At 40.2% G+C, this 16235-nt stretch overlaps 1 protein-coding gene across 2 annotated transcripts in view; it reads left to right on the forward strand.

Annotated features, from left to right (window-relative positions):
• The window catches only part of SEMA3D (semaphorin 3D), a 252611-nt gene extending 237045 nt beyond the window's left edge, over positions 1-15566 (forward strand). For both annotated transcript variants that reach the window (XM_040343436.1, XM_040343437.1), the window contains exon 18: positions 14472-15566. In XM_040343436.1, the coding sequence (XP_040199370.1) occupies positions 14472-14897 (426 nt within the window). In that variant the 3' untranslated portion in view covers positions 14898-15566. The remainder of the gene's footprint in view (positions 1-14471) is intronic.
• The last annotated feature ends 669 nt before the right edge of the window (positions 15567-16235 follow it).

Below are 16235 nucleotides of genomic sequence, written 5' to 3' on the forward strand. Positions count from 1 at the left end.
CATAAGGCTATCTTGGGTCCGGTATGCAAAAACAGAAAAGGATGTAGTTATTTTTTGTTTGTTTTTCTGGATCTGGACAGACCCGGAGATGGGTGGGTGTATATAAAGTCCTCTTGCATCTGTCTTTTCATAAGTCTGCATGGATCTTTCGATCAAGTCCACCTGAAAAATCTGAATGCCTGTGGAATGTCAGGGGCCTAAGAGTCATGAAAATGTGGAATACATTTTCTCAGGAGCTAATTCTAGTCAACCCAGTTAATAGTTTTCATATTGTTTTTATTATAATGTATAAAACCATAGATTGTTGCATCCAGGGAATAACTGATTATCATAAGGAATCATTATTTTTATTTTATTTTTGCATATTAGACAATGCTTTTATAGGGTTTTTTGTGTTTGTGATCAACTGTGGGTTTAGGGTTCTGTATTTGAAGGTTTTCAATTTATTTATTTAGTTCATCTTTCTATCAGTTGAACTTGATACATGTGTATCTTTTTTCAACCCAACTATATAACTATGCAATGATAGGAAAGGATTGTGACATAATAAATTTTTCTTAAGGCTAAGAAAGAAGTGATTGGCCAGTGAATTTCAGTGTAGATGGATGGACTCAGCACAACATGCGAAACTTAATGTGAAACTTAACTTCTTAGGGCTCATGCACATGGCTGCAAGGGAGCTACGTAGCAAAATTCCACAACCTATTTCTTCTATAATGAACTGTGTTATCATTGTACCAATTATAACATAATAATAATAATAAAAATAAAAATAATAACAATAAACGAGTATACTGAATTATCCTGCGAGCCCCATCTGCTCAATACTTTGGTTCATAGAAAGAAACTATTAAGATGCAGCTGTACAGGAGTATAACCTGGTACTAGGGTAGAGCCACACACATGCAAGAACATAGAAACCTGGTAGAAGAATATCTTCATGCAGGGTTGCATGTCTGTACACGATCATTCGCCAGTACCAATGTATGCCTGCATACAGCCACATCCTGTAATTGCTTTCTAAAGGTGGCTATACGAAGCAGTTGGGGCTCCCAGTGATGATTTTCCACAGGTTCTGTATGCTCTTGCACACTGTATGCCCCATATACTGTATAGCCATGTGCATGGGCCCTTAGACAATGGTTATACGTCATTTTCAAATAATAAGAGAATCTTTAATCTTGAAAATCAATACACAATTTTATTATGTAAAGCAGTTTTTAATGCTGAACTTTGAGATTAAAACACAACGAAATATGGAAGTACAAAACTTTTGTCATCTACCACATCGGTCAGTTCCTTACCTGTGTTTTCCTGTTTCATGAGAGCAATCAATCACTGTGACTAATGTTTCCTTGTCTTTTGGTTTATGATGAAAGGTATGCTTTGAAGATGTTGCCACACAAAAGCAGCTGTGTAGATCTCCACATGTGCATTAGAAAATTATGAAAATATTCTGTTTACTCAACAAAAGGAGTTCACTCAATTTGCAATGACCACAACAAATTTATACAGCATTTTCCTAGGTATTGTTTTTACACATTTTACATCCCTAATTTACTCAGTGGTATGATTGCTGCATTCTTTACTGTAAACAAAGATGGGAAAACTTCTGTTGTCATTATTGATACATCCCACAGTGCAGAGTCAATGTAAAAATAAACACAGATGCAATTATTCTGTTGTCAATATTAAATACCACTGATATCCAATTGAAAATAGGAAAAAAATACCAGCTGCACTCCAATTAGCTCTTCTTGCAGTGTTTTTTTAATATTCAGTGAATTGACTGCATACAAGAATTAGGTTTATTTAAGCACTAACCGTTTGCACTTAGGAAACTGTTTGCTGCATGCTTTTTCTAGACCATTAACTTTGAGGGTGTTGAAGTTAAACAAGCAGTCAAATAATATTTCCTTAACAAATTCCCTACCGTAGGACATCATATGACATCCTGGACTTTAGGGGGGGGGGGACATCTGAATGATGCCTGCAGCTACTGGCATCATTCAGATATCCTTTTTTTCTGCCGTCAATTCTGTCCCCCCTCCTGCCGCCATCCGGTGCTTCTCCGGGCTCTCCTGTGCCATTGGGGACCCGGAGAACGAATTGCCAGTGCAGATGAGGACCATAGAGATTAAAATGTGTAAAAACAATACCTAGAAAAATGTTGTATACATTTGTTGTGGTCATTGCAAATTGAGTGAACTCCTTTTGTTGAGTAAACAGAATATTTTCATAATCTCTATGACCGTTAGAGACCCGGCCGCGACGTTATGATGTCACGCCCGGGTACCCGGAGGTAAACAAAGCCACAAATGGCGGCTGTCAGCATGATATTGGTGAATTTTTTTCCCGATCTCATGCTTTCCAGCCTGGAGGAGAGATCTCTCCATAAAGAGGACCTGTCACTAACAATTCCTATTACAAGGGATGTTTACATTCCTTGTAATAGGAATACAAATGTTTTTATTTTTTTTTAAATAAAGTGTAAAAAAAAAATTAAAACACCCATGTCCCCGGTAGCTCGCGCTCAGAAGCGAACACACACATAAGACCCACCCACATATATAAACGGTGTTCAAACCACACATGTGAGGTATCGCCGCGTGCGTTAGAGCACGTTCAACAATTCTAGCTCTAGACCTCCTCTCTAACTCTAACATGGTAACCTGTAAAAATAATGAAAGTGTCGCCTATAGAGATTTTTAAGTACCAAAATTTGGCACCATTCCATGAGTGTGCGTAATTTTAAAGCGTGACAAGTTAGGTATCTATTTACTCAGCGCAACATAATATTTCACATTATACAAAAAAATTGGGCTAACTTTACTGTTTTGTTATTTTTTAACTCATGAAGCTGTTTTTTTTCTCCAAAAAATGGCATTTGAAAAATTATTGTGCAAATAACGTGCAAGATAAAAAGTTGCAATGACCGCCACTTTATTCCCTAGGGTTTCTGCTAAAAATATATATATAATGTTTGTGGGTTTTGAGTAATTTTCGAGCAAAACATTTTGGATTTTTACATAAAGGAGAGAAGTACCAGAATTGGCCCGGTAGGGAAGGAGTTAAGAAAAAAAATGGCTATTGGTGGCCTACAGATTTCTATCAGTTCTAGTTTTCACCTAGGGTTACAACCACTTTAAGTATCTATATTTTCCTAATCAAAGTTGTAAGAGTCCTAGGTGTGTGTGTGGGGGGGGGGGGGGGGGGGGGGGCATAGGTACTGTAAGTAATTCTGTTGTTATAGCCCTGGAAATATTTCACTAGTGTAATGTCAAAGCAAAGACCCCTCCATTTTGTGCAAATATAAGGCTCATAGTCTATATCATTTTTCTTTTCTTTCCTAAATAAAACTGAGTCATCTAAACTTTCAGATTTCTTCAGATGTGGAATGTTTGTTAAATAACTATTTTCATATTTGTCTTAACATGAATACTTTAATTAGGCAAAGTAATGTCTTCCACATCAGAAGGAAGGTTATTTAGGGTAATATGCTAGAAAACAGCAGTTTTGTTTCTTTCTGTGATCTCAATAATTAATAATATAATAACATACTTCCCCATGGTACATAACTCATACACCAAAAGTAACTAACTATGTCCCAAAATGCATCAACAGTCTCAAATACCTGTTACAAATTTAATATAAAAATACACTCATCAACACAAAACTCAACTGAGTTTGGTTTAGAAGGACTCCTATTGAGCCAACAACCTTTAATAAAATTACCTGAATGCATTCCAAATATCTGTTATACAGTATGGAGATGATGTCACAAAAACGTGTTCAGTGTACACTGTGTAATTACATTTTCAGATAGCAATACGTTTGTGAATAAAGGAAAACAAACTTTAAATGCTAGCTGAACATGTGTAAAATACATTTTTATTAGGACATTGTAAAATATTTAAAGTCAACTCATCACCAAAATTAGTATATAATGCACCTTAAAATTCATGCACATACAGTAGTTGAACACACATACATGAACACACACCGTTATTTGAGCTGCCCTAAAATTTCTATCCTATCATTTTTAAATTACTTGAACCTACCTTTCTAACCAACTGTTTCATGGGCAGGTTAACTGGTCAGGCAGCTGTGGGAGATAGTAGAACTTAAGCCAGCTCTGAACTTCTCAAACTAAATGTTGGGGCTGAGGGTCTTTCATGAAAATGTTTGAAGGTGTATGCAGACACAACAGTAGGTGACTGCATTTTAACCACTTACCGACCATGCTATAGCCAAATGATGGCTACAGTGCAGTCGTCCAGTTCTGGGAGAGCATCAAAAGATGTCCTCACAGAACCTTTCTCCCTTTGCGCCTCCTGTGGTGTGCATTAGGCACACTCTGTGTCCTTCTATCACAGATCAAGGAAAAGGGCCAATCACAGTGACCCTTTACCATGTAATCAGCAGTGTCCAATCACAGCTGATCACATGTAAACAGACTTGCCGGTTATCTGCATTCCTTTCCTCCCACGCCATGTCTGTGGGAGGAAAGGAGAGCCATTAACTGGAAAGGCTTTAATGAAATCATTCACACTGATAATCAGAGCACTGATCATCAGTGCAGCCCCATCAAAGCCCATCAATGCAGCCTGTCAGTGCCCACGAGTGCAAAATTCTTTGGTCTTTTTTTGTTTGTTTAGCAAAAAAGAAAAAATCCAATGGTGATTAAAGGGGTTGTAAACCTTCGTGTTTTTTCATCTAATGCATCCTATGCATTATGTTGAAAACATTTCTGACACATTTTACTCACCTGAGCCCTTCGATCCCTCAGAGGAGACCCGCTCTTCCTCTCTGCCCGGGGTTCTTTGCTCTTGATTGGATAGACACAGTCATTGGCTCTGTCAATCAAATTCAATGACGCAGGCGCCAGTGGGTAGGGCCAAGTCTGGCATTCTGTGTCTATAGATGCAAATGCATCTTCTCCCAGGGGGTTTAGCACGTAAGGAGGATCCGTGAGCGCCACCGGGGGACCCCAGAAGACGATGATTGGGGCCACACTGTACAAAAAGAACTGCACAGTGAAGGTAAGTATGCTATATTTGTTATTTAAAAAAATTATAAAAAATGTATTTGGGTGCAGCATTGCATGAACGCGTAACTGTCATATAAAATGTGACAGCACTGAAAACTGGTCAGGAAGGGGATGAAAGTGCCAAGTAAGCAAGTGATTAACCATGTATCAGTTTGGCAGCTTAAAAACATGGTTTACATAAAAAATATACTGTCATGAAGTCCAAAACCTGTAATATAAGTAGCTTAAAACTACTTCTGTGTGTGGGTATTCTATGATAAAAATATTAAAGTAATGCATCCTTTCATTTGTGGTTAGTGGGAATAATTACCCTTTCATTGGCGGTTAGTGGGAATAACACTGCTTAAATTTATGGTTAGTGGGAAAATTATAATTTCATTAGTGTTCAGAAAGAAAAAATAAACCTTACATTGGTGGTCAGTGGGGGGATAAATTCACATTTTGTTAGTTGTCAATGAGAAGAATGTTTCCTACTAGTGGTCAGTGGTCAGAATGCCCCTTATCAGGCTCAGATGACGGCGTGCGTGTGCACGTGAGGACGTGAGGAACGACGCGCTCATGGGTGGGGGTGCGAGATGAGCTGCTGGGAGGAAGGACGGACCGTGCCGAACGCCGAATGAGGGGGAGAGACGCCAGCTTCCCTGCAGTCCCCGCTCCCCCTCCGCTCTCACTATAACAGCCCTGCATTGGATCTCCAAGCCCGCTCCTACCGTAGTGTGGTAGGGTCGGCGGGTCGGTCGGACGGGATACGCAGCGCAGGACAGCTGATGCTGGAAGACAGACACGAGACGCATGGGAGCCACGACCATCAGCTGGGAAGGTATGGTAAGCGGGGCAAGCAGATGGAGGAGGCACCTGTCATCCACGATCAGATTATCCACCTACACTGATGTGAGTATGTGGAACCAGTGGGTCTGCTGAGCCTAGAGGATCCATCCCTGTACTCCCCTTCTTTGATGCACCAGGTAGAGAGGTACCCTGCAAGCTGTGAAAAATCTCTGTTGCAATAGATGTAAAAGATCCAGAAAGTCTGTTAATTATAGCATGACTGAACTGATTGAATTCTTTTGACTCACTGAGGAGGAGATCCACTATATATTAAGTATATGCTACGCTGTGAATATTAAATGTCAGGTATATTGATGTGTGCCAGTCAAATGGGACCTGTAATACATGAAGAGACGCAGTGTAAATCACCACATGATAAATGATGGCGGAAGATGTTTGAATTTCGGAGCTAAGAGGCTGTTGGTGAAAAACGGATCATACTTACGGATTTTAGGGGAAGACAGGGGGGGAGAAAAAACATAGTGAACTGTCGGGTATAGCTCCCTCTCTATTCTGAATTACATACATAGGACCTGAAAAAAAAAAAAAACCCCAGGTGCTATATATAGGCCAGGCTCATACACTGGTCTTGCTTAATCTTTTGGAGGCTGGACGGGATTTGCAATACCGGGAAAAGGTCTGAGAAGGAAGTTCATAGCCAATCTACCCTTCCTCTACTACAAAACCTTTATATTTAAAGGGAAATAGGGGGTCTCCGCCTGATCGTAACTCTTTGCGGACGGAATATTACCCCCCGGTTAAGACTAGGCAACGTCCTGTAATAGGAGACGATTAAACAAACAGGGGAAGAGGCCTTTAAAATTCACCTTTAAAAAAAAAAAAAAAAATATATATAAATAAAAAAAAAACATAAAAAAGGGGGGAAAGAAGGAAAGAAAAAATCTACTGCTCCACCTATCCCAGCATTTTACATGAATTACCCCAGTCCAAAGGAACCTCTCCCCAATCGCCAATTCTCTCAAAAATTCGAAAAAAGAGGTCAAGCTGGGGAAGAGAATTAGAAGGAGAGAAAATAAGAATATGAGTAGAATGACGAGTAGATCAACTAAAGGGGGGCCCCCAATCACCCCAAGCAATACAACAGCGACAAGCTCAATTAGACCATTTGTGACCAGGGGGGAAAGCCCGCGTGCCCCAGGGGGCCAGGGAACAACGAAGCAACAACAACAAGCAAATAAAATCAAAAGGACCGATAATAAGATACCCCAGAGTGACACCTCCAGAGAAACATCTATAGAATTAGGAGAGGAAGGGCCCAGGGGAAGTGGACTGGAAAGCAGCAGGATGGAAGAACGAAGTGCAGATACACAGTCCCCCTCAAAGGGAGAAATGGCAGAGATGCTGCTTAAGTTGGAAAATGTGATAAAGGGGGAGATACAGAACTTACGGGCAGATTTTGGTCATATGCTTTCCAGAATAGAATCAGCAGAGGAACAAATAGAGAAACAAGAACAGGAATCAAACTCAATAAAAACTCAGATCGAGCAGATCAAATTACAACAGAGGCATATTCTCTACAAATTAGAAGATCAGGAAAATAGAAATCGGAGACAAAACTTGAGGATCAAATCAATACCAGAGAAGAGGGGCGAAGATCTCAGGGCAATCATGCAAACGATATTTAACCCTGTACTAGAAAGAACAGAGGACAACCCAATTAAGATTGAACGGGTACATCGAGTAGGAAACCCGAAAAGAGGGCCCCCAGAGCGAACTAGAGATGTTATAATAAGATTCAGATTCTTCGAAGAGAAAGAAGAAATATGGAAGAAGATGAGGGGGAAACCCCCGATAGTTTTTGAGGGGGCGGATCTCCGGATATTTACAGATGTGGCCCCAGAAACCTTGGCTAGGAGATGGTCGTTAAAACCACTCCTAAAACAGATGATGGATTTAAATATTAAATATAACTGGGGTTTCCCAGCATGTTTGATAGGGTCAAGAGAGGGTAGATCTGCGACCTTGAGATTCCCCGAGGACTTAAGTGAATTTTGCAGGAAACTGGATATTCAGATCCCCGACTTGCCGGGTTGGGAGTAGGGGGGGGAGGGATGAGGGAGAAGGGGAGCTCTTTTAGGAGACCCCCCATCCCGTCCCCTCTCTTACCTCCCCGGCTCCTACTTAGGCAAAAATCTGCCCCCTTAGGACCCCCTTCGATGGTGCCTTTCTCTCCTTACTTTCCTTCCATCTATCCTGGGGGACGGGGGGGACACATGTTGGACACGGGAGAGGACGTCGAAGCAAGGTCTTTCTTTTCTCAAAAGGATCAAAATCACCCGGGGTTTCTCCCGCTTGTTGAACTGGGTCTTGAGAGGGGAGATCTACTGTGTCAAGAATTCCTGAGGGCTTGGCGGGCGCTGCGGGGAACTGGACATTGGGCACCAAATCTGTTTGGGGTGGGGTCGGGGGGGGGGTCGGGGGGGGCTCTATTCCGAGGCCCCCCTGTCCTCTCCAATCTTCCCTTCCCAGCCCTGACCATTGGCACATTGTGCCACGTTAGGACCCTTCCTTTTTGAGGGCCCCCTTGGGGTGTTGTGCTTTCTTTTGTATCTTTTTTTTTTTTTCCTTCTTTCTCCTTGTTTCTATCTATCACCCTGGTCCGCTTCCGGGACCCGAGAGGGCCTCAGGCGGTCACGGGGAAGACGATTGGAGATTGTTCCCCTCCACCCCTATCTAAATGATAGAGGAGGGGGAGGAAAACTCTAAACCTCACCCAGAGCGATCTGGACCAAGACATGGTAGTTGGTCTAGTGGTCTTTAATAGACCAAATGGGAGGGTGGGAAAGAGGGAGGGGGGAGGGGGAATGAGGGGGGAGGGGGGAGGGGGGAAGGGGGGGGAGGGATGGAGGGGGGGGGGGAAGACGCCCTGTCTCACCTGGACAATTAGAAGTGAGCGTGAACCATAGAAAGGAAAATTGTAGATCTAGATCGAGGATTAAAAAACAAAAAAAACGAGGATGCCAGTAATTAAATGCCTATCATACAACGTTAAGGGACTAAATAGCCCATACAAGAGACATAAGGTGTTGAAGGAACTGAAATATTACAGGGCAGATATCGCATTCCTACAAGAGACCCATCTGACAATAGGATCAAACGTCAGGATGTACTCGCCAGACTTTCCCACTTGGTATTATGGAGATACCATCTCCAAGAGGGCTAGAGGGGTCGCAATTGGGGTAGCCAAGGGTACAAGGTTTGTGCTTACAGATAGACTAACTGACCCAGAAGGGAGATTCCTCTTCTTGAGAGGAAAACTTGAGGAGGAAGACTATACCCTTGTAAACGTATATGCACCTAACATTTCCCCAATGAAATACATTGTGGGAATTTTGGGGAAATTAAAAGACTTCAGTAGGGGAAAGATAATACTAGGAGGAGACCTAAACTTCTGTATGGATCCGAAAGTGGATAAATCACACCGGACATTAGAAACTCAGGACACACAATTAAGAAAGGCCAAAGCTAGCTTATACAGAAGTCAGCTAGTGGATACATGGAGGATTTTTAATCCTAGTCAACGAGATTATACTTTTTACTCCCAGGTGCATGGTAGCTATTCTCGGATCGACCACATCTTAGTTGATCATAGAATGCTGGAGGGTGTGGTCGAGACGAGAATAGAGCCCATGACGATCTCTGACCACGCGCCCATTAGTATTTCTATAAAAATCTCGGGCAATCAAAGGCCCTATCAAAGCTGGAGATTAAATGAGGAACTACTGATCGAGGAGAGAAGCGTAACAAGGGTCAAAAAAGAACTAGAAGAATATTTTAAGATCAATGAAACGGAGGAAATCTCGGCGGCTACCCTATGGGATGCCCATAAGGCAGTAATAAGAGGGGTCCTGATCTCCGAAGGAGCAAGGAGAAAAAAGGAAGCGATCAGCAAAAAAGTTAAATTAATAGACGAGATCTTCAGCCTAGAACAAATACACAAAAAAGATAGTAAGCAACGAGATGTATACCTAACCCTTGTTAACAAACGAAATAAACTTAAAGATCTCATGGATCAGGATACAAGAAAATAATTCAACTTAATAGCAGGGGAAAGATATAGGTGGGGAAATAAAACAAGCAAACATCTGGCTCGGTTGGTGAAAAAAAAAAAATTAAGGAATTACATTGACAAAATCAAAAATGATAAAGGAGAGGTTGCCCATACAACAAAAGAAATCGCCGAAACATTTAGATTATACTATGAAAAATTATACTCAGTTGAACAAAAAATTTGGCAGATAGGAGAGAAAGAAAATAAGATCACAACCTTTTTAAAAGAAGCAAGACTCCCAAAAATTAGTCAATTTGACGCAGAGGGGATGGACAGGCCAATCACGGAGAATGAAATTAAGTTAGCATTAACAAACTCAGCCTCAGGTAAAAGCCCAGGCCCAGATGGCTTTACAGTAATGTACTACAAAAAATGTAAAGAGATACTACTACCAAGGCTATGTAAGTACTTCAACGGCCTTGGGAAGGGGTACAAGTTAGGTAAGGAGGCCTCAGAAGCAATTATCACTGTCATCCCGAAGGAAGGCAAAGACCTGAAAGGATGCTCGGGGTACCGGCCAATATCCTTGCTAAACACGGATATAAAACTGTTCGCAAAGATTTTGGCCGGGAGAGTTAAGCAGGAAATGAATAAATTGGTGCACCCAGACCAAACGGGGTTCATCCAGGGGCGAGAGGGGAGAGACAATGGCGTCAGAACACTTTTGATTATCAGGAAAATGAGGACAATGGGGTCCCCAGGTCTACTCCTGTCAATAGACGCAGAAAAAGCGTTCGACAGGGTAGACTGGGGACTCATGCTTTCTACTTTAAAGGAAATGGGGTTTGGCCGGGGGATGATGAACTGGGTGGCAGCCCTATATCAGTCCCCTATGGCCAAAATTAAAATAAACGGCAGCTTCTCGCAAACATTCCAAATGAAAAATGGAACACGGCAGGGGTGCCCATTGTCACCACTGCTGTTTGTGTTGTCAATGGAACCCCTGCTAGCCAAGATTCGTAATAGCCAAAAAATAAAAGGGATCAAAATAGGGGAGGAGGAACATAAACTTGCAGCTTTTGCAGACGACGTCCTCTTCTATTTAACTGAACCCAAAACATCAATTCCAAACCTATTAAGCCTTTGCTATGAATATGGAGAAATTTCTAATTTTAAATTAAATATCACCAAAACGAAGATCATGAGCATAAATGTTAGTAAGATAGAAGAAAAATCCCTGAAAAAAAACCATCGTTTCGACTGGGTCAGTGAACTTAAATACCTTGGGATCATGTTAGCCAAATCAATTAAAAAAACGTACGAGATAAATTTTATCCCATTGCTAAACGAAATTAAGAAAGAGACAAAAAGGGTGGAAAATAGAGCAATATCATGGATAGGACGAATCAATTATTGCAAAATGGTCATTATGCCAAAGGTCCTATATAAATTCCAGATGATCCCCATAGCCCTCCCGAGAACTCTACTCTCAGCCCTTAATAAATTAATTATGAACTTTATATGGAAGAACAAGAAACACAGGATATCTTCTCAAACATTAATGCAACCAAAAAAAAAGGGAGGACTCGCCGTTCCGGATGTTAAGAGATACTACGATGCGGTTATTTTGACAAGGGTGGTGGAGTGGGCCAGACTCAATAAAGAAAAAAGATGGGTAAGTTTAGAAAATGAATTATCACAGACAAGGTTAGATAAGATAATTTGGAACCCCCCCAAATTTAGGACACTGGACATAAACTTACACGAGATAACAAAAAAGGCACTGAAAACATGGGATATAGTATATAAAAAAATTGAGAAAGAATATAACTCACCTCTCATAGCACTGAAAAACAATGATTTTTTTGCACCGGGTAAGACACAAGTGGGGGGGCATTGGATTAAAAAAGACACGGCACAACTAAGAGATATAATGAGTGAGGGTCACATTAGAACACTGCAGGAGTTAAAACTTAATAAAAACTTAATGGAAATCAATGAGTGGAGGTATCAGCAGCTTAACCATTTTATCCAAGGTCTCCCACACCCGTTGAGGTCAGGAGACCAGCTGTCAGACCTGGAAAAAATCTGTACCACGGAAAGATCCAAAGGTATTGTTTCAAAACTCTATAGGATCTTAATAAAGATGGGGGAGCCGGGTATACCCCCATTCATTGAAAAATGGGAAAGGGAATTGGGCACAAAGCGGGATAGGACTACAATAGAGAGAATGTTGACTCTGACCCACTCCTCCGCGGTGGATAGCCGCACGGCGGAAATGTGCTTTAAATGCATTGCCGGTTGGTATATGACACCGGATAAATTAAAACAATTTAAAGAGGGGCAGACAGGGAACTGCTGGAGGGGGTGTAGCACACTAGGAAATATGGCACACCTTTGGTGGGGATGCCCTAAGATAAAAGAGTACTGGGAAAAAATATTGGGATGCGTTGAGGAGATCACAAAGAAAAAGATCAAGATGGACCCATGGGTTGTTTTATTTCATGGGGGAGATGAAGGTATTAAAAGGTACAGGGAATCACTGATACCGCACCTCCTGAACGCCGCCAAGAGATTAATCCCTAGAAGGTGGCAAGACCCAGACCCCCCTCTGATTTGGGAATGGATCGACGCAGTCGAAGAAACATACAAAATGGAAGAACTGAAAGAGGGTTTAGAGGGCAATAATATTTTATTAAGTACAAAATGGGAAAACTGGAGGATCTTCAAGAAAACTTGGAGCTACGCAGAAAAGCTAAGGGAAAAATTTTAAACGCTCTCCTAGAAGAAAATTAGAAAGATCTACAGGTCTGAAGAAAATGTCTAAGGTGAGACAGGGGAGGGGGGGGAGGGGTAGAGGTAAGGGGGGGTAAAAATTTGAAATGGTCAACCTTTTGGTATTTTTATTTGCTCTTTTGCAAGAGGAGGTATATATGGGTTTATATGGGTTTATTGTATATGCGCATGTTATAATAGCATATGTATAAAAAAAAAAAAAAAAAAAAAAAAAAAAAAAAAATTATAACAAAAAGGAAATAAATAAATAAATAATATATTAATTAAAAAAAAAACAAAAAAAAAAAAAGAGAAACCCTTATAAAGAAAAGCGACACTAATGATGCAAAACCAAAATAGAGATGCAATGGGCTGGTACGTAGAACATGAGCATATATCCGCACTCTATGAGGTAGAGTCTGAAGTGAAAAAAAAAAAAAAAAAAAAAAAAAAATAAAAAAGAAAAAAAAAAAAAAAAAAAAAAAAAAAAAGAATGCCCCTTATATTATTAATCAATGAGTGGAATGTCTCTAAAATGTGTGGGAAGTAGAATGAATACCTCTTACAGACAACATTGGTTGCTTACCTTAGCGAGAGGGCAATCCACGTGCACTTCAGGTTCTGATGTTTGACACCAGAACTATGCAGATACCATCAGGCAGGAGATCAATCCAGCTAAATGATCTTCATGATACACTCTGCTTCTTATTGGCTGTACCTGTGATGGACTGATATACCTCTTGGTCCTTCACTGCTTTTCAGGAAACCCCATGAGCTGTAATCAGCCACAAGAGCCCCCCAATATATCTTAAGCATTTGGAGTATGAGGGAACACATGAATTTTTCTTTGCTCCCGAATAACACAGCACTACATGTCTGAACAGCCATTCATGAGACCCAAGCACTGTCAGGCCCCATACACACGTCTGAGGAACTCGACGGGCAAAACACATTGTTTTGCTCGTCGAGTTCCTTGTGAAGCCGCCGAGAATCTCGGCGAGCCAAGTTTCCCCATTGACTAATGAGGAAATAGAGAACATGTTCTCTATTTGGCTCGACGAGTTCCTCGTCGGCTTCCTCGGCCAAAAATGTACACACGACCGGGTTTCTCGGCAGAATACGGCTCCGATCGAGTTTCTGGCTGAATTCTGCCGAGAAAATCGGTCGTGTGTACGGGGCCTCACATGTGGGCAAGAATCAGTTTGTTAAGATTTACAGAAAGGAGATGTCAGCTTTTCTTTTTACTAAAATAGTAGTTAGTAAATGCAGCAATATAAGAACAATATACTACATTCAAATGCATTTATATTTGTAAATTGAATAAAGGATAGGTTGACCTTTTGAACACATCACATGTTACACCTGTATTTAGGGTGTAACGTGTAACATGTTAAGCACCACTCTCACCCCCCCTCCTTGTGACGGTGCACACCCCCACAGTTGTGTCGGTTAATCAAAGTGATCTGTGAATGAATAAATGACAAGTCACGTCTTCCACTGCAGCAGGCAGCATTGTAGTTTCAATAGACTTTGAGCGTTCAGATGAGCATGCTTGTAGTCCATTCACACTCCCTCCAGCTTTCAAACTGAAAGCCGATTCAGAGGTATGGGCAGAAAGTTGGAGGGAGAGTGTAAAGGAGCTTGATATTGCACCTGCAATACACTGATCGTCTATGCAATATTTTGCAGGCTTCTGTAGAAACAAAATAACAAATTCACTTGTTAACCTTTTTTTTGTTAAAGTAATAAAATAATATGTTTTTCTATATCTATAAATATTAAATAAAATGTATGTTTTTTTTACAGATAACATTGGATGAAAGGGTTATTAAAACTGAATATGGACTTCTGATTCGTAGTCTACAAAGGAAGGATTCTGGAATTTACTATTGTAAGGCACAAGAGCACACGTTCATTCACACCCTTGTAAAACTCAATGTAAAAGTCATAGAAAATGAGCAGATGGAACAGACACAGAAGATGGAGGATGAGGAGGGCAAAAGTCGTGATATAATGCCCGAGTCAAGGCTGAGGTATAAAGACTATCTGCAACTTTTAAGCAGTCCTACCTTCAGTATGGATGAGTATTGTGAGCAAATGTGGCACAAGGAAAAGAAGAGACAACGCAATAAAGGTGGAGCAAAGTGGAAACACGTCCAAGAGATTAAAAAGAGTAGGAACAGGAGACACCATGAACAAAGGGAGAAGCTTACTAAAATCTTACCTGTATAGACTGTATAGACTTTTATACACTTATTCCATTGTGTACATTTCTTGTATTCATATTCCCCTTTTGAACTGGGAAGATCCAATATGTACAAGACAATGTAGTACCAAGAATATCACAGAAAAGTGAAGCCGATTCACAATTTTTTGTATTACAGCTTTCAGAAACTAGAATGGATTTAGGGGGTATAAGTATCCTTTTTTTTGTGTAGTGTTGTTTGTGTGTAGCTCTATCTTTTGGGTTAAGTTAATAATAACTGGTCATTCAGGCTTTTATTTATTAAACTGTGTTTTTTAGGTGTTGCATTCTTTTCTTTTTTGTAAGTTATAAATTAATATTGGGATGTTTACCTTTTTGTAATGTTTTTATTTTATTATGAAAAATGTATTTTTTTTAAGACTACCTGATTCCGAGACTCAATTTTCAGCAACATTGGTGCAAAATATGTGCAAAAATAATCAACAGTAATAACACATCAATTAGGATTCCTTTGCTGCTCTAAAATTCATTGATGGTTTAATATCAGTGTTTAAACATTTTTTTAAATCTGCATTATTAATAATGACGATGAACTACTCCAATTGTATTTGTAGCAAATTAAAGGTGCCAAAATGTTAAAGTTCTCCGACATCAGGAAATTGCGCACAATAAAATATATTTTTTGAACTTCCTAAGTTTTTAATTCTTCTTTGCTTCATTTTTGTCCAGAAGCTATTTATACTTTGACATTATGCCTTAGTAATTAAGAGGAGGGGGGTATATTAGGGTAATATTGATGGTAATCTATAGTTTATATATTTTTAGATATACTGTATAAGTTATTGTATCCAGTCAAATGTAAATACATGTGTTAATAATGTGTTAAATAGTGTGTTAAAAAGTAAATGTGACATTTGCCGAGCATTCACTGTGACCAATCATTTACTGTGTAATTAAACACATAAAGCAGACAGATTACCATGCAGTGAATGTCACATTCACTGCTTTAAAAATCTGCCCCATTTGTTTCTATGCATTTTTTAAGAAAAGTGGGGCAGCCAGTATTTTATTGGGGGTGATTTACAGAGAAAAATCTACATTGCACTACAAGTGCAAACTACAAGTGCAAAGTGCACTTGAAATTGCACTGAAAGTGCACTTGGAAGTGCAGTCGCTGTAAATCTGAGGGGTAGATCTGAAATGAGGGGAAGCGCTGCTGATTTTGTTATCCAATCATGTGCAAGCTAAAATGCTGTTTTATTTTCCTTGCATGTCCCCCTCGGATCTACAGCTACTGTACTTCCAAGTGCACTTTCAGTGCAATTTCAAGTGCACTTTGCACTTGTAGTTTGCACTTGTAGTGC

Source organism: Rana temporaria, chromosome 3 (assembly GCF_905171775.1).
Source record: "Rana temporaria chromosome 3, aRanTem1.1, whole genome shotgun sequence".
In the NCBI taxonomy this organism is placed as follows: Eukaryota; Metazoa; Chordata; class Amphibia; order Anura; family Ranidae; genus Rana; species Rana temporaria.